This window comes from Eulemur rufifrons, chromosome 8 (genome assembly GCF_041146395.1).
Source record: "Eulemur rufifrons isolate Redbay chromosome 8, OSU_ERuf_1, whole genome shotgun sequence".
Classification (NCBI taxonomy): domain Eukaryota; kingdom Metazoa; phylum Chordata; class Mammalia; order Primates; family Lemuridae; genus Eulemur; species Eulemur rufifrons.
This window is the reverse complement of record NC_090990.1, coordinates 9,499,622-9,516,742: the sequence shown is the minus strand read 5'-3', so window position 1 is coordinate 9,516,742 and position 17,121 is coordinate 9,499,622. Positions and strand designations below refer to the sequence as shown.

Here is a 17,121-nt window from a genome sequence, read left to right as displayed (position 1 = left end):
CATCTCATCCTAATGGCCTCTCAATTAATTATTATTTATTTATTTATTTGGAGACAGTGTCTCATTCTGTCGCCCCAGCTAGAGTGCAGTGTTGTCATCGTAGTTCACTAAAACCTCAAACTCCTGGGCTCAAGCAATCCTCCTGCCTCAGGGACTTCAGGTGCACATCTAAGTTTTAACTTTTTTGTAGAGATAGGATCTCACTATGTTGCCCAGGCTGGTCTTGAACTCCTGGCCTCAAGCCATCCTTAAGCCTCAGCTTCCCAAAATGCTGGGATTACAGGCTTGAGTCACCACTCCTGACCCCTAACTTTATCTTTTAACAATATAAAATATTTTTCTGCCAAAATAAACACATTATGAAATTGAATGAAAACTTTCACAAATTTGTAACATCAAATGGGAAACTTAAAAGAAACCTTGTGTTTAATGGAGGGTATCTTGATCTGTGCCCCCAGGCCCCTGGAGATTGAGAGTGAATTATAATTATCTTGTCTGTCATCAGTGATTGAGATACAGTGATAGTGAAGCCAGGATTAACTTTTTTTTTTTTTTTCAGAGGCAGGGTCTTGCTATGTTGCCCAGGCAAACTCCTGGGCTCAAGGGATCCTCTCTCCTCATCCTCCCGAGTAGCTGGGACTACAGGTGCATGCCACTGTGCTCAGCTTAACTTTCTTCTGATTCCAGCCCATGCTTATGCCAGGTAGAAAACTGTCAGGATTTTAAGAGAGTTCAGAGTATTTGAGTGTGGGCTTCAAGGGAGCATCAGACAAGTGGAGATGAGGGTCGGAGGCTAGAGCATTCCAGGCAGAGAAAATGGCACGAGCAAAGGAAAGGAGGCGAGAAAGTGGGGTTGAGTCAGGTGAACAACGTTGGAGGGACAAGCTGGTGAAGTGCAGAAGGGGAAATATGGTTAGAAAGGTGGATTGGCTTCCGGAAGTGCTACCTGGCAAGCACGTCTATGATGACACTAGCAATGGTGAGATCAGCTGGAAAGCTGGAGGTGAGAAGGCCTGAATCGGCAGCAGCAGAGGAACTGAGAGGAAGGCTTGTGTGCAGGAAACCATTGGGACTTGCCAAACGGTGGGGTACACAGCAGGATCAAAGAGAGGGGAGTGGAAAGTCGCTGGCTGAACGTACAGCCCACCCGAGGTGCCGTCAAACATCCAGGGGGAGAGTTAGTTAATACCTGGAGCTCAGGGCTGGGATTTGGTCTCATGGGTGACCTGCTATAGGTCAAAATCATCACCTTGATATGAAAAGAGACTGATTGCCATCAGAGAAGGAGCCATCAGAAAGGTGGCAGGAGACCTGAGAGCACCTGGTCAAGAGCTGCGCACCCCCCACCCTCCGCCGCCCCAGGAAATTTTCAAGGTGGGAGTGCTCAGCACTAGTGAGTAATGGAAAGAGGTTGGAGTTGTCACGCAGTGCCTGGCACATAGGAGGCGCTCCATAAATACCCGTGAGATGAATGAAAGGGGCAAGAGCACATACATTTAGGACAAAGAAATAGTGGGAGAATCTCTGCAGGGCACAGTGGTTCGGTGGCTCACGCCTGTAATCCTAGCACTCTGGGAGGCCGAGGCGGGCGGATTGTTTGAGCTCAGGATTTCAAAACCAGCCTGAGCAAGAGTGAGACCCCGTCTCTACTTAAAAATAGAAAGAAATTAGCTGGACAACTAAAAATATACAGAAAAAATTAGCTGGGCATGGTGGCACATGCCTGTAGTCCTAGCTACTTGGGAGGCTGAGGCAGAAGGATTGCTTGAGCCCAGGAGTTTGAGGTTGCTGTGAGCTAGGCTGACACCACAGGAGTCTAGACAGGGTGACAGAGTGGGACTCTGCCTCAAAAAAAAAAAAAAAGAAACAAAAAGAAATAGTGAGAGAATTTGAGTATTAAGAGAATAACAGAGATTGTTGCATTTGTTCCAGAAAATGGCTGGGACCTGTTCCAAGGCCTCGTCTAGCACTGAACATTCGTTACTGGCCATTAGGAAACTTTGCCCCCACCTGCAGAGAGGAGGCTGGAATGGTGTGGGGTTTAGTGTGTGACCTTGTGTCGCTAACTCGGGCCTTTTCCATTCAATCTCAACTTCTACAGATTAAAAAAATATTTATATATATATATATATATATAAATATACCACCAAATGGCTCGCGTAATTCCATTACAAATCACTTCTTTCTTTCTCCAGTGTATCTTTTTTTCCCCTTAGAAATAAAGAGGTCGGCAGATTAGCCGGCTCACCGGCACTGTGACCTTCCCTACAGCTCACCTCTAAGTTCTTTTTTAAAAAGTTTATTTAAAAAGACTTTGCTGCTTCCTGAAAATCCCAGCTCCACACATTTCTTAATAGATTATTTAAAAAAAAATACATTTCCCATTTCTCTGGCTTAGAGAAAGGTCTTTCCCTTTCAAATCTTTACGCTTTAAAAATGTTACTCTGAATGGGAGAAGAGGCGGCCAAAGGCCAGGTGTTGGGGGCGCAGGGCGGAGACACACCTGGGCAGTGCGGGTGGGCTGAGTGGCGAGCCCCCCGCCTGGCTCCGGCCACCAAAGGAGCCAGAGGCTGAAGTCCGGAGAGGGCGAGGGAGAGAGCCGGCGCCCGGGCCCCTCCCCGCCTTCGATCCCGGGGCGCCCCTGCCCTTTGAGCCCGGGCAGCTCCCGCGCTGGCAGGCTCGCCTTGTGGGCTCCGGGACCAGCCGGGTCCGGCCTCGCGGGCTGGGGAGCGGTCGGGCACGGGCCCGCGGGCGACATGCTGCGGCTGCTGACGTCCGGCTGCCTGCGGGGCTCGACGGCAGGGGTGGGCGCCCGTCCTGCCGCGGGGCTCTGCGACCCGCGGCGCGGCCAGGCCTCCGACGCCCCCCGGAACCAGCCCCCCAGCTCCGAGTTCGTGGCCCGGCCGGTGGGCGTCTGCTCCATGATGCGCCTGCCCGTGCAGGCCTCCCCCGAGGGGCTGGACGCTGCCTTCGTCGGGGTGCCCCTGGACATCGGGACCTCCAACCGACCCGGGGCGAGGTAAGGCCTGGGAGACCAGGGCTGGGGGCCACGTGGCGGGACAGCTTAATAGCTGTCAGGCACGGAAGGTGCCAGGACAGGTGCCTCTGCTCACACTGGGTAGGGTTTGAAGCTGGGGGCCGGCTTCAAAATGCCCCTTATGATTTAAGACAGCTGATTTTCTGGCTCCTCAGCTGGCAACCCCGAGAGCTCAACATGGGAGAGCACGTCCTCCCTCATCCTGGTGTTATCCATTGGTCAGGAAGGGCTTCTAGTACCCAAACTTTCTCCGAGTACCCATCCAGGGGCCTTGCTGGGTTGGCGACTGTGGGTACCCCTATTCCCGCCAGCTTACAGCAGCAGGTCACCTTGCATTGGAGAACAGAAGCTGGCTGCGCCTTCCCAAATCCTCTAGATGTCACCTGACTCAAGAAATGCTCGAATTAAGGCAGTTTTCCTAAAAGGAAGTTGCAGGAAGTAAAATCTATTTTTCTAATTATTGAACACCAGCGTATTCCTAATTCAGCTCAGCAACATTACACCTTATTGTACCAGTCTGAATTATGAAAGCCAGCATTAATTAAATGTTTACTAAGTGCAAGGTGTTTTGCATAGATCATCTCACTTAATTCTTACAACCACAGTGTAAGGTAAGTTTTATTATTTTACAGATTGGGAAACTGAGACTCGGGAGATTATGACATTGTCTGATGCTGTTTAGTATATTGGTGAGGATGAGTGGACTCCTAAATCTGTGCCCTATTTCATCTCTTCCATATACAGCGTAGATCAGTGGTTCTCAAAGGGGATGGTTTTGCATCCGGGGGACATTTGGTGATATCTGGAGGCATTTTTGGTTGTTACAACTTGGGGAAGGGGCTGCTGCTGGCATCTAGTGGGTACAGGCCAGGGATGCTGCTATGCAACATCCTACTATGCAATAGCTCACGACAAGGAACCATCCAGCCTCGAATGTCAACAGTGCTGAGGGGAGAAGTCCTGGCCCAGGTGGGGCCTTTGTACACTGCAGACGGCTGACAGGGTGATTCTCCCTCCTCCAGATTTGGACCTCGGCGAATCCGGGAAGAGTCAGTGATGCTGCGGACAGTCAACCCTAGCACGGGGGCCCTCCCCTTCCAGTCCCTCATGGTCGCAGACCTGGGCGATGTGAACGTCAATCTTTACAACCTTCAGGACAGCTGCCGGCTAATTCGAGAGGCCTACCAGAAAATTGTGGCAGCTGGCTGTGTTCCTCTGACTTTGGGTAACTGCAGTCTGCAAGGGCCGCTGTAATAGTTCTCTGCACTGGGGGTTTGTTTATCATGAGCTTGAATACAGCCACTTCTCCTGGGCCAGCCACTGCAAATATGGAGACAGGAGGAAAGAGAACATTTTAATTCATTTATTTTTATCCCTGGGGAGAGGATATTTAAAATTTTGGAGTAGCATGACCGACAGGGCTGGACTAGGGTGAAGCAAGTGAAGCACTTCCTTTGGTGCAAAATTTAAGGGGTGCCAAAAAAGTCAACAAGCAAGATTAATTAAACAGGATAAATATTCCTGATTTTTCCTTTTTGCTGTAGGCCCCTGGGTGACAGAGTGAGACTCTGTCTCAAAAAAAAAAAAAGTATTTTTCTTGATACTAAGTTTCTTTTTTGTTTTTTTTTTGAGACAGAGTCTCACTCTGTTGCCCAGGCTAGAGTGAGTGCCGTGGCGTCAGCCTAGCTCACAGCAACCTCAAACTCCTGAGCTCAAGGGATCCTCCTGTCTCAGCCTCCCGAGTAGCTGGGACTACAGGCATGTGCCACCATGCCCAGTTAATTTTTCTATATATATTTTTAGTTGTCCATATAATTTATTTCTATTTTTTCTATTTCTATTAGAGACAGGGTCTCGCTCTTGCTCAGGCTGGTCTCAAAGTCCTGAGCTCAAACGATCCACCTGCCTCGGCCTCCCAGAGTGCTAGGATTACAGGCGTGAGCCACCGCTCCTGGTCCCAATCTCCTCTTTTAAATGACAGTGACATCTTAAGCATCCCACCAATAAACAAGATCTTATTTTAGCTGTGGTTACCATTCCTCAGTCTAAAAGGGTGGCAGGATTGGGTAAATCTAATCTTATGTAATAATCCTAGTTCTATGTAATAATCCTATATCCACATTCCAGATGTTTTCTTCTTTTTCTCTTTGCAGGTGGAGATCACACAATCACATATCCCATATTGCAAGCGATGGCAAAAAAGTAAGTCCTGAGTGGCTTGGCCCAAGCAAAGTTTCAAACTCCAGAGCTGGGGAGTGAGTTGTTTGCTGGTACTCGGCATCGGGTGACCGCTACTGGCTCAGGTTGTTGGGAGTGATAGGACATTCCCAACTGAGTGGCTTCTGGGGATCAAAGTTAAGGTTGAACTCCAGGTGTCTCTGTCAGTCACCAGCTGGAAGCCGGGACAATTTATTATTAACACTTCTAGCTGCCCTCCCTTGCCCTAGATTTGTTGTGATGTGCCTGCTCAGCATTTCCAACCTGCCTCTGTTTTTGGAAGATGAGCCCCTAGTGAAACACACAACCCCACTTAACTTCAGTTTCTGTTTTGTTTCAACTGCCAAATACAAATACCGACAGGCACAACGGAGGAGCTTGCTCAGAGGCCCTGTTTTCTCCTGACAGGGCCCCTTTCCCAGACAGTGAGAAGACTGATTTTCCAGTAGTGGAAGTCTTACCGGGGATTGACTAATTTGGGCCAATTTAATTTGAGAAAGAGACAGAAGGGCCGAGGCGGAGGGTGGCAGCTCCAGGATTTGTATATGGCAGGAGCATGTGGGCAGCATTCTGGTTGCGGATGGGTGGGTGCAGGTCTTTTCTCAAAGCTGCACTTGCCTCCCACTGATTTGGATCATCTGTTTATTTTGGGCAGGGGTTGATGGAGGTTATGGAGGGAGAGCTGGGTTGAAGCTTCCTCTTGGTGCCACCATTGGAAGAAGGGTGGCTGATGAGTTCAGCCTTCAGCCGAGCTCGCCTCCGAGCCTCCACCCTTCATTCTCATCCTTCTGCTCGCTCTGTCTCTGAGTGAAGCAAATTCTGGGTGATAGGTAGTGGGTGGCAGCCAAAGCACATGTCTATTTTCTGCCTGACTTCTCTGAGTTTATTGTTCCTCTGAGCTGCTAAGTGAGTTGGAGACAGAAACTGATTGCAAGGCAGGTGATTGATGCCAGGTGCCCCTCTGTGGCTATGAATTGTCATCAAGGTTTGGTGGCGTGAAGGGTGGCTGTGCTAGGGCCCCACAGGGAGGCTTGGCCTCTGAGCTGCCCTGCCGTCCTCAGGTATGGCCCTGTGGGGCTGCTGCACGTGGACGCCCACACGGACACCGCCGACAAGGCCCTAGGAGAGAAGCTGTATCACGGGACGCCCTTCCGCCGGTGCGTGGACGAGGGCCTCCTGGACTGTAAGAGGGTGGTGCAGATCGGCATCCGCGGCCCTTCCATGACCTTGGATCCCTACAGATACAACTGGAGCCAGGTGACAGACTGAGTGCCCCTCCCGCTCGCCCCTGGCCCCTAAAGCGCCTCGCTGTCCATTGCCTACCCACTGGCAATTGGGGAGCCGACAGGGGCTTTAGTAATCGAGTTCAGAGAGTGGGGAGTTTGCATCAGGAGGGTCACATGGGGCAAAGAGGTGTGAGGAGGTTAGTTCATGAGGCTCTGGGGGGCAGTCACTGGGGGGGACAAGCAGAAACCAACCACTGCTCGGATGTGGCTGGCCTGCACAAGAGATGAGAAGGTTGGAACCCAAGGTGAGCTGCCACCTTCTTAGTTCCCATCCTCATGCCCACTAAGCAGAAGAGCTCTCAGGGAAACACACAGGAAGAGACCCCAATAGGAAAGGCCCAACTCTCTTGCTTTTAGAGCATCACGGCCAGTCTTCTGGACAGAGCCGTCCAGAAGGTGCTAGCCAGCTTCTCTGTAACTCCGACTCCGAGGTCCGCCCTGACCCTGCTTCTTTACCAGGCATTGTCCCTCCCTTCCTCATCTGTCAAGTGGGGACAGTAGTCCCCTCCGCATGGAAATGGAGGGCCAAACATGATGGGGGTGGCACACAGGAAGTGCCTGGTCAGTGCTGCCACGCAGATGCCTGGACCTCCCGCTCTTCCCTCCCGGCCTCCCCAGGGCTTCCGCGTGGTCCTGGCTGAAGACTGCTGGATGAAGTCGCTGGTGCCTCTGATGGGGGAAGTGAGGCAGCAGATGGGAGGCAAACCCATTTACATCAGCTTTGATATTGACGCCTTGGATCCTGCCTATGCCCCAGGGACAGGGACACCAGAAATTGCTGGTCTCACCCCTAGTCAGGTAAGGAAGCTCCACCAGTGAAGATTCCTGGGGGCGGGGGTACTTTACACCCCACTTTCCTGGCGCTTGTAGTGAGTCTTCTTGTAGTGAGGAACCAGGATAGGATTTTCAAAGCAGAGCACCTAGGCCGTCGGTGTCCTGACGGTAGTTTGCAGACTCCCTCATTGAGGAATGACTGATTTTGACAAGGGCCTTCATTTACCTGGCATGTGTTATAGCAGTCCTTTATTTGGTCTTCCTGCCTGCAGGCCGTGTGTAGTCGGCTCATGGTCACAATATTATAGTACCCCCTCTTAGGAACACTAAACTTACCTTTTGAGAGTTAAATTTAAAAAGTGCATGCAATGGCATTAGCTACCAAGAGTTTTAGAAACACCCAAATAGGCTGGACGCGGTGGCTCACGCCTGTAATCAATCCTAGCACTCTGGGAGGCCGAGGAGGGCGGATTGTTTGAGCTCAGGAGTCCAAGACCAGCCTGAGCAAGAGCGAGACCCTGTCTCTACTAAAAATAGAAAGAAATTAGCTGGACAACTAAAAATATATATAGAAAAAAATTAGCCAGGCATGGTGGCGCATGCCTGTAGTCCCAGCTACTGGAGAGGCTGAGGCAGAAGGATCCCTTGAGCCCAGGAGTTTGAGGTTGCTGTGAGCTAGGCTGACGCCACGGCACTCACTCTAGCCTGGGCAACAGAGCGAGACTCTGTCTCAAAAAAAAAAAAAAAAAGGAAACACCCAAATAAAGCCCAAATAAGCTACGCTGCGCGCCAGTGCCGGGAGGCAGCCCTGACCTGGCTGTGGTCATGCCCAGGAGGAAGCTCCAGGAGTGCCTGCCGTGTGTAAAGAGTAGGTACCCGAAGACACTTGTGAGCAAATGAAGGCTGCTTAAACCGAATCAATTGTCTTACATCCTCTACGAGGGGAGAATGGGCATAACTACCTCTCTTGAAGTCATTCTCTGTTGCCATCAGAGGGATTTCTGAAACTCTGCTTAACTTTCTGGGTTTTTTGTCTGCAGCATGGGAACCCTTTCAGACAAGCCCACTCTCTTCCTACCAGCCCCCCTCACTTATCCCATCCTCCGGCCACATCTAACTACTTGCACCTCTCCCATCTTGATGCCTTTGCCTGTGTCTGCCCCTCTGCCTGGAATGCTCTTCCACCTGCTTGGCCAATCCCGTGAACTAAGTACTTCCACCTTGAGGAAGCCTTACCCCACCTCTCCAGGCTGCCACCTGTGCTTATACCTTTCTGGGCTTGCTTTTCTCGAAGCCCTTAAAGCATGACATGGAACCGAGTGGTTTACTTGTCTCCGTCCTCACACTATAAAGCCCTCAGGAGCAGGGACTGTGCGTTAGTTATGTGTGCCTCTGGTAGTTAATAAACGCTTATGGAGGGAAAGCCAACAGCTCCAAGTCAAAGGGTGGACACGTGTGGGAGCAACCCACTGAAGCCGCTACTGGTCACTTTGCACTGTGAACGATTACTGCTGTGGACAGCTCAGTCTTGATCTTGGGCAGGCTCTGGAGATCATCCGGGGTTGTCAAGGCCTGAACGTGGTGGGCTGTGATCTTGTGGAAGTTTCTCCGCCGTACGATCTTTCTGGTGAGTAAGCAAGAGGACTGATCCGTGGGCAGCTGCTAATGTAAATTACATTCATCTAGTTAATAAGTAGAAAATGGATGGGTCCCCTTATATTAATACAATTCGGGGAACCTGCTGAGCACGTCCAACAGTGAAGAAAATGGACCCATTACTGCACACCGCGCACACATGAGCTAATTAACCCTAACAAACCCCCAGGGAGGTAGCTAAGTATTATTAGCTTGCCCGCCAGCCAGCAGAAGAGAACCCTGCCCCCCCTGCAGTTAGTGACAGGGTGGCACAGTTCCATCCTCCTTTGATATTTCATTGAAAAGTGAATTCTAAAGCATAAATAATATATGGTAATATTTATCAAGTGGGGAGTTAGCTGATTAAGATCTTCAAAGTAGATGCCGTCCCAGTAATTTTAATTTAGAAAAATCTTAAGCTTCAGCGTTAGGCCTATTAGGCTCCGAGGGTAGGTAATAAATACAGTACACGCCATTACTAGAGGTTTCCCTTTGGGAAGAATCTGCTCTCAGAGTAAACAAAGAACCTTCTGAATTTTAAAATATGATTTCCAAATGCTGCTTGGTGGGGGCACAGCGCCAGGGAAAGCATGTTCACAGGCGGGTGGGCGGCCCAGAGAGGAGGACGCAGGTCAGGGCTCTGGGAAAGGAGGCACGAAGGGAAGCGGGTCCCCAGAGCCCTGGCTTTGCGGGGTGGTCCGTGCCCTGTTCAAGTCAGCTTTTACTTCCTCGTAGGGAACACTGCCCTCCTGGCGGCCAACTTGCTGTTTGAGATGCTGTGTGCTCTCCCCAAAGTGACAACCGTCTGAGTCTTCTCTTCAAGACAAAACAGACTGCACTGCTGACAGATTCCCAAGAATTTATGAGTGAGCAATCTGAGTATGAAAGAGTTTATGCCAATAAAACTTTCTGCTAAAAGTCTCATCGGTGGCTATGAAATCGGGATATTCAGTAAAACTCTAACCCAAACAGCCTTTTTTTTGAGACAGAGTCTCCCTCTGTTGTCTGGGCTAGAGTGCCGTGGCATCAGCCTAGCTCTCACAGCAACCTTGCTCAAGCGATCCTCCTGCCTCAGCCTCCTGCACAGCTAATTTTTTTTGCTTTTAGTTGTCAGCTAATTTCTTTTTATTTTTAGTAGAGACAGGATCTTGCTCTTGCTGAGGCTGGTCTCAAACTCCTGACCTCAAGCAATCCTCTCGTCTTGGCCTCCCAGAGTGCTAGGATTACAGGCGAGCCACCATGCCCTGCCCAAACGGCTAACAATTCTAAGGTGTTTGGATTAACTTAAAAAAAAAAATGAAGCACTTGTACTACTTTTTTTTCCTTTGTTAAAAGATGGTGGAGGATAAAGGGGAAGGGGATGGAGAATTTCATACAAGATTATTTAAAAATTGGAAAAATGAAATAAAAGAAATTAAAAAATACTGTATAAACATTCCATATTTCCATAGTATCTTCCTTTAAAATACATCTTCTCTGAGGAGATTGGGACTGCATCTTGATTTTAGGACCATTGTGAACATAAATAAGTTCAAAAGAAAGTTAGCATTGAGGTTCTAATAAAGAAACTTCCTGCTCAAAAGCCCAGGAGGGTGCACTAAATGTCTTTTAAACCAGAAAACATCAGGCGAGCCCTTAATGAAACTTCCTACAAGACTCAGTTTTGCAATATCTTCAAGCCAATGTACCCTCTATGACCACAATTCCTGATATCTGCAGTTAAGCTGTGCTGATCTCAAGAATGTGTTGAGTTACATGCAAATTCAGTTTTGTTGATAATGCGGCCATGATCAGATCATCATCTTGCAATGCAAGGGCTACCCCACAATTGTCACACATTAAAATAGTTTATTTCTGTTTCCAGTCTGTTACATTCTTAAAACAAAATAACATCAGCTTCAGTGCCTATTCACAATACAAAAAAAATACCCAAAACAAAAAAACACCCAAAACATAAAAAAGACACAATTTGCCAAATAAGTTATTTGTTGCTAAGAGTATCAAAAGTGCAAAATAGTCATTCACCTTCTTTTCAGATGTCTCCCAAATACCATTATCCCACTTGACAAACTGAACAGGTTCAGTAGCTACCACACTGTATTTGTTTTCTGGGGACAATGTCAGACACTTGGATGTGAACTACACTTCATCTGTAAAGATGTTTTGCATCAGCTTTTATAGAATTCCACTTTTTAAAGAAAAGGTTTTGAGTGTTTGCTTCCAATCCCTATTGCCAAACAAAGCAAATCACTCAAAACACAAGTCAGATCCCATTTCTTTATATCAGGAAAACATTTCTCTATTGACGACAGCTGCAAATGGATTAGGACGGTAATAAATAAAAGGGTACTAGTATGAATGGCTGCAAATGAGGAGGAAATCAACCTATCTGAAAACTACAGCCAAATTCTCATGGTCCGTAAGTGACGGTGGTGAGACCATGGCCCTAGTGGAAGTTAGGGCAGTCGTCTTGCTCACTGAAATGTTGCTTAGCTGGAGCTTACGACCTCTGTATTAGAAAAATGATGCAAACATCACCTGAGCAATAAAACAGTATTTTTGAAATGGGCCTGTGTATTCTATAAAGACTTTTTTAGGCCAGTTTCACCCCATCTGCTAAACATGATGCATAGTCTATCAGCCAGAGAAACCCACCTCTGAAAACATCAGCGTTGATATTCAGACTAGGGCATTAACTTAGAACTGGAATTGGGTCCTGTGTGATTACATAAATCAGAAAGAAACTGTGGCACTGGCTGAGCAAGACAACAGCTCACACCATTGACATAAAAGTAAACAAATTCATGGAAACAACATTCAGCAGGAAAGGCTTGGATGGTAAAGGGTGAAGTTCAATTAAAATAAAAGCTCCCTAGCATCCTCACGGGGGACAAATCTACCAGCCCCCAAATGGATCTGCAGAATTTTTGGACTGAAACATTTGGCAGAAATATTGTCGATCTCATCACCACTTTTTTTCTAGTGCAAATGCAAGGTATGACTGCCTGAAGGTGCTTTTTCTTTTCTTTGTCTTTCTTAAGAGATAGGCACTCTTGTTGCTCAGGCTGGAGTACTGTCTCGCAATCTAGCTCACTACAACCTCAAACTCCTGGCCTCAGGCAATCCTCCTGCCTCGACCTCCTGAGTAGCTGCGACTACAGGCATGTGCCACCACGCCTGGATAATTTTTCTTCTTTTCTTTTTTGTAGAGACGAGGTCTCACTGTGTTGCTCAGGCTGGTCTTGAACTCCTGGCCTCAAGTGATCCTCCCGCCTCAGCCTCCCAAAGTGCTGGGACTACAGGTGTGAGCTACAGTGTCAGGCCCTGAAGGTGCCTTTTATTTTTTAATGATCAAAGTTTTTTAAAATGACAAATCTGGGGAGTTTTGGTTTTCAGAAATTAAAGGCAGGTGCTCAGTGCAAGGAGACAAGTAAAATAAAATAAAAAAAAAAAAGAAATTAAAGTCAGGAATTTCATTAGTAACAGAAATTAAACCTACCACCAAATCTTAACACTACTCTTATGAGCAACCTGGCTATGAAAGACCCAGAAAATAATTTTAAGGACTGGTGTGTAAAGAAGCCAAATGAATTCCTTGACCATTTCTTTTTTCTTTTTGAGGCAGAGTCTTGCTCTGTTGCCCTGGATAGAGTGCAGTAGCATCATCATAGCTCACTGCAACCTCAAACTCCTGGGCTCAAGGAGTCCTGCTTCCTTCTGCCTCTGCCTCCCGAGTAGCTGGGACTACAGATGTGTGCCACCATACCCAGCTAATATTTTTTTGGAGTCAGGGTTTTATCCTGTCACCCAGGCTAGAATGCAGTGGCATTACCATAGCTCACTGCAACCTGAAACTCCTGGGCTCAAGCGATCCTCCTGCCTCAGTTTCCTGAGTAGCTGGGACCAGAGGTGTGCACCACCATCCCCAGATAATTTTTCTATATTTTGTAGAGACAGGTCTCACTTTTGCTGAGGCTGGTCTCAAATTCCTGACCTCAAGAGATCCTCCCACCTCAGCCTCCCAGAGTGCTAGGATTATAGGCGTGAGCCACCGCGCCCAGCTGAATTCCTTGACCATTTCTAACTACAACATTCAGAGTAAGCATTTTTAGAGGATCATATGGAAGAATGAAGCCTGGCAGTGATTTCTTTATTTTTTAGTAAAGCTATAAACTCCATGAAAACTAATTGGGCTTCAATAATTTATTACTTACCAATGTAGCTCAATATTTATTCAGGATCCAAGTGGCTTACTTTAAAGCAATTATGATTAAAGAAATACTAACTTAGTAACTGTTTGACCCTTCACTTTACAAAAGGACAATTTGCTTTGACATTTGATCAGATCACTCTTTGACGTTGTCCAAACTCCACTGGTGGTTTTGCCCTATGTTCTCCAACTGGCTGGTATGATCCACCCGGGGGTCCGTTATACACTGGAGCTCAGCAAGCTCGGGTCTGGCGGTCAGTCCCACCCTGATACTGGTGCAGCAGTTGTAAGTTAAGAGTGAAAACAATTAAGAGGAGACATCAAAATACAGGCCAGAAGTGGAAAGCCTTTTGCAAAACAGGAGTCCAGAACAAGTCTTGGCTCACGTGTCGCAAAAGATGACTTCAAGATACAGCACTTTTGGGGTAAGAGTGTTCAAAATACAATTGCTGAGAAATTGTAAGTTCCTTGATACAAAGACATGTCTGATATTTTACTAAAGAGACACACTGGAGTGAAGAGGTTCCTTGAGCCTGACTCATAGCAGGTGGGAATAATTTCTCTTCAGTTTAACGTCTACTGGCTTATAGCAGCTTATCTCTACGCTCAGAGAACACGATTATAAGTTATGGCTCCTAGTATCCATACCCTAAAATCGACGGAGGCAGAAAGGCATCTGAAAGCATACATGTCAAGGGCTCAACGTCATTACAGTACTTTTTGCTGCGCAGGCCCCTGCCCTGGCCGCAGGCAGTGCTGGGAGGCAGCGGATGGGCGGCTCACCAAGGCCCGCAGAGCTGCTCCGCTCCAGCCACTGCCCAGGCCTCCCTTTTCTTGGGAACCCACATGCAGAACCCCCACTCATCCCTTTCCTTTTCAACCATGGCCAACAAACTGTTGTGGGGGATACCCCCAAAATATACTTTTAGCCACTTACTGCCAGAACAACCATGAAATGTGAGATTGTTTGGAACTAGGCCTCTTTCCAGATGCAGGGCTAGAAGCTGCTGTGGGCTGGCCAGTGTCAGGAGCATGCGCCACGGCAGAAGCACAGCAGGGCCAGGGCGGCGGGGCAGGGCGTGGGGGTGGGGGACAGGCTCAGGAGGGTCTGTCCAGGTGCTGCTGCAAGCGTGAGCCCTGTGTTTCTCCAACATAAGAGACAGGACAGGGAGGGTGAGGTGAGCACGTGACAGGGACGACAAAGGAAGAGGGAATGAGCAGTCTGTTTTAAATAGTACGGCATTCAAATGAGGAAAAAAACACTCAAAGGAAAATATAGTTTGATCGAGGGAATTCAAACCTGTGGTGTTTTTCACTCCTAGGTTAGAACAGGACAAAGGAAAGATTCTTCTAGCCATTGTTCTAGAAGAGCAATCTAACATCTATACTCTGTTCATTGTGATAGTTTCAGTCCTGAAAATACCTGTTCACAGGGGCATGTTAAAAAGTCTGAAGAGTTCAAATCTCCTTTTGAAATCCTCTCAGTCTAGTTCAGGCCACGATGGGATATAAAACCTCTGTAAGGAGCCTTCCAAGAGGCGTTCCATCCATAAGGACAACTTGCTCAATTTTTCTTTGATGGGCCTGCATCTAAGGCCACTGGAAGATTTCCCTCGAGATTCACCCGGCTGGAGGGCAGAGTCAAGATCACTGCACGATCCCAGGGCTTCCTCCTCTTGGACCGTTTTTTGGGGCTTGAAGAGGCAGAAGTATTTCTTGTGGCCATTCAGAGCCAGCACGTAACCAGTGTAGTCACGTTCCATGAAATGCTTATCATACTGGTTTGGGATCGGGGCTGCATCTTGAGCGAATTCTAGTAAGTATTCTAGCCATTCTCTGTGTTTATCTAGACTCAGGAAGGAGAAGTGCAGGCAGTTGCTCCTGCAGGAAGAATAGAATGAGGTTTCAATATATTTCTAACACATTTAATTGCAGGGAAAACAAATACCCCAGCGAGACTTCAAATACCAGGAAAAGGCTTTGTGTTGGATGGGGCCTGAACACAGAGAAAATGAAAAACTACTGTGGGAGACAGAGGGTCTCTATAACAGCTGTGACACTTCGGTCACCCATTCCCCCATTCCCTGCTAGGTATAACTTCTATCACTCTCAGTGTCTGGCTTCTGGAAAATACAAAAGGCTTGGAGAACAGTCAGTTTTCTGAAAGGGCTCATCAGGGAGTAACACTGAGTTCTAGCTCCTCTGTTCAGAACCAACAGAAACACGAAGTCAAGTGGGAAAGAGGTCCCTCTCATGATGGCTTTGATGTCTGGGTTAGAAAGGTCATAGCCAACACCTTGCTGTGTGGAGAGGACCCTGATCAGCCAAAAATGAAGGGGGGCAGTTCTCCTCCAGTCCCCTCTTTACACAGACGTGCAGGGTTCCTCCCTCACACGTGCGTGCACACACGTATGCACGTACACACACTCACCCAGTGAACGTGTAGACCTCGAAAGCAAATTTCTGCAGTAGGCTGTTCTTGGTGGAACTTGACAGGATAAGGACCACGTTCATGTGGCCTGGCCTCAGGCGTACCAAGTTACTGGTGTATGTTACATCTGTGAGTTCAGTTACCTCCACAAAGCCTTTCTTAGGAATCTTGCTGTGGAGAAACATTGAGGAGTAGTTATCGGGATAGGGGAACGCTATTACTTTAAAAAGGAACACGTGGAAGAAAATGCTATGTTCTAACCAGACTAGATATGTTATTTAACATTCTTGAGTCTCGCACACTGGCAAGCTGGGGAAGAGCCTGACTGGGTAATCCCTGGCCCACAAACAGCCCTTCTGATGCTGCCTTGCAGATGGTGTAGAAGTCGTGCTGGGACAGAATGAAGACAGCAGCCACCACACACTCTGTTCTCAGAGGCCCTGGCAAGAGGCCAGGGTGTGCGCTCATGACTGATCACATTGATCAGCAGTTATGGTGACAAACCACCCTCTGCTTGTGGCAACTCTACCTGCTCCCTGACATGCTTCTTTGCTTCTTGCCTTCATTGTTAAATCTCAGACCGGGAAACGAAGTCCCAGAGTGTAAGTCGGTGCTGTTTCTAAATACCTAAGGGCCTTCGTAAACACTAGCCAGCAGTGACCACGTTTGACACACAAGAAGGTGAACCGGAGTTCTTCTGTCTACCAGAGATCCCAATACTGCTTTGTTCAACCACACGGCCTGCGGTCAGGCACTGAGGGGAGGGGAGTTTGGGGTTTATTAGTGAAACCTGCTGTTTTCTTTGGTGAAGCTTGGCTCAGCCTTCCCAGCCTTCTTATGGGCGTCATCTTTATCTGGAGGGCTTGATTCTTGCTCATCATTCACGACGCTGAAGTAAAAAAAAGGAGTTTTACACAAAAAGTGTACAAAGCACCATGGAGGTTTGGGACTCACCCCTTAGCGCTGCACTGGGAAGCCGCGGGGCGCTTACCTGAAAGCTTGGACCATGACGGTGCCGAAGAGGACGAAGAGGGCAGAGAAGATCAGGGACAGGAGGGGCATCATTTCCCGCCTAAAACGGAGTTAATAAACTTATTAGCTCGACGTGGGATGTTGTGATTTTAGGTTTCTTCTCTCCAGCTCAAAGAAGAAAAAAAATCTCCAAAAAACTTTCACATCAATAAACACTTTCTAATTTCATGCAAATAGAGACTTTTTTTTTGGTGTTGGGTGGTGGAGGAAAAGGTAGAGATTGTTTCCTCAGTGTTCTAATTCGTAGACAGCTTATTCTATTCTATTATATTTATTTATTTTAGAGACAGAGTCTCGCTCTGTCATCCAGGCTGGAGTGTAGTGGCATGATCATAGCTCATTATAACCTTAAACTCTTGGGCTCAAGCCAAACTTCCACCTCAGCCTCCTGAGTATCGAGGACTAGCCTGGCTAATTTTTAAACTTTTTGTAGATAGGGTCTTGCTATGTTGCCCAGGTTGGTCTCAAACTCCTGGCCTTAAGCAATCCTCCCAAAGTG

General features: G+C 47.9%; 2 protein-coding genes across 2 annotated transcripts in view; one reads left to right on the top strand and one right to left on the bottom strand.

Annotated features, from left to right (window-relative positions):
• The first annotated feature begins 2,651 nt into the window (after positions 1-2,651).
• Positions 2,652-10,067, top strand: AGMAT (agmatinase (putative)). Its single transcript, XM_069479377.1, has 7 exons — positions 2,652-3,019; positions 4,060-4,262; positions 5,191-5,239; positions 6,316-6,511; positions 7,159-7,338; positions 8,857-8,941; positions 9,685-10,067. Exons 1-7 carry the CDS (start codon positions 2,757-2,759, stop codon positions 9,756-9,758), a joined length of 1,050 nt encoding a protein of 349 aa, XP_069335478.1. The 5' UTR covers positions 2,652-2,756; the 3' UTR covers positions 9,759-10,067.
• Positions 10,068-13,255: 3,188 nt separating this feature from the next.
• DNAJC16 (DnaJ heat shock protein family (Hsp40) member C16) overlaps positions 13,256-17,121 on the bottom strand; it is a 28,420-nt gene continuing 24,554 nt past the window's right edge. Inside the window, exons 11-14 of the mRNA XM_069479376.1 lie at positions 16,582-16,662; positions 16,381-16,479; positions 15,591-15,761; positions 13,256-15,040 (exon numbers count right to left, since the gene is read on the bottom strand). Coding sequence (XP_069335477.1) covers positions 14,641-15,040; positions 15,591-15,761; positions 16,381-16,479; positions 16,582-16,662 — 751 coding nt within the window. The 3' untranslated portion in view covers positions 13,256-14,640. The remainder of the gene's footprint in view (positions 15,041-15,590; positions 15,762-16,380; positions 16,480-16,581; positions 16,663-17,121) is intronic.

Coding starts and splice junctions, on each gene's coding strand:
- AGMAT (XM_069479377.1), top strand. CDS start 2,757: ATGCTGCGGCTGCTGACGTCCGGCTGCCTGCGGGGCTCGACGGCAGGG. Junction 3,020..4,059: donor TCCAACCGACCCGGGGCGAG/GTAAGGCCTGGG, acceptor TCCCTCCTCCAG/ATTTGGACCTCGGCGAATCC. Junction 4,263..5,190: donor CTGTGTTCCTCTGACTTTGG/GTAACTGCAGTC, acceptor TTCTCTTTGCAG/GTGGAGATCACACAATCACA.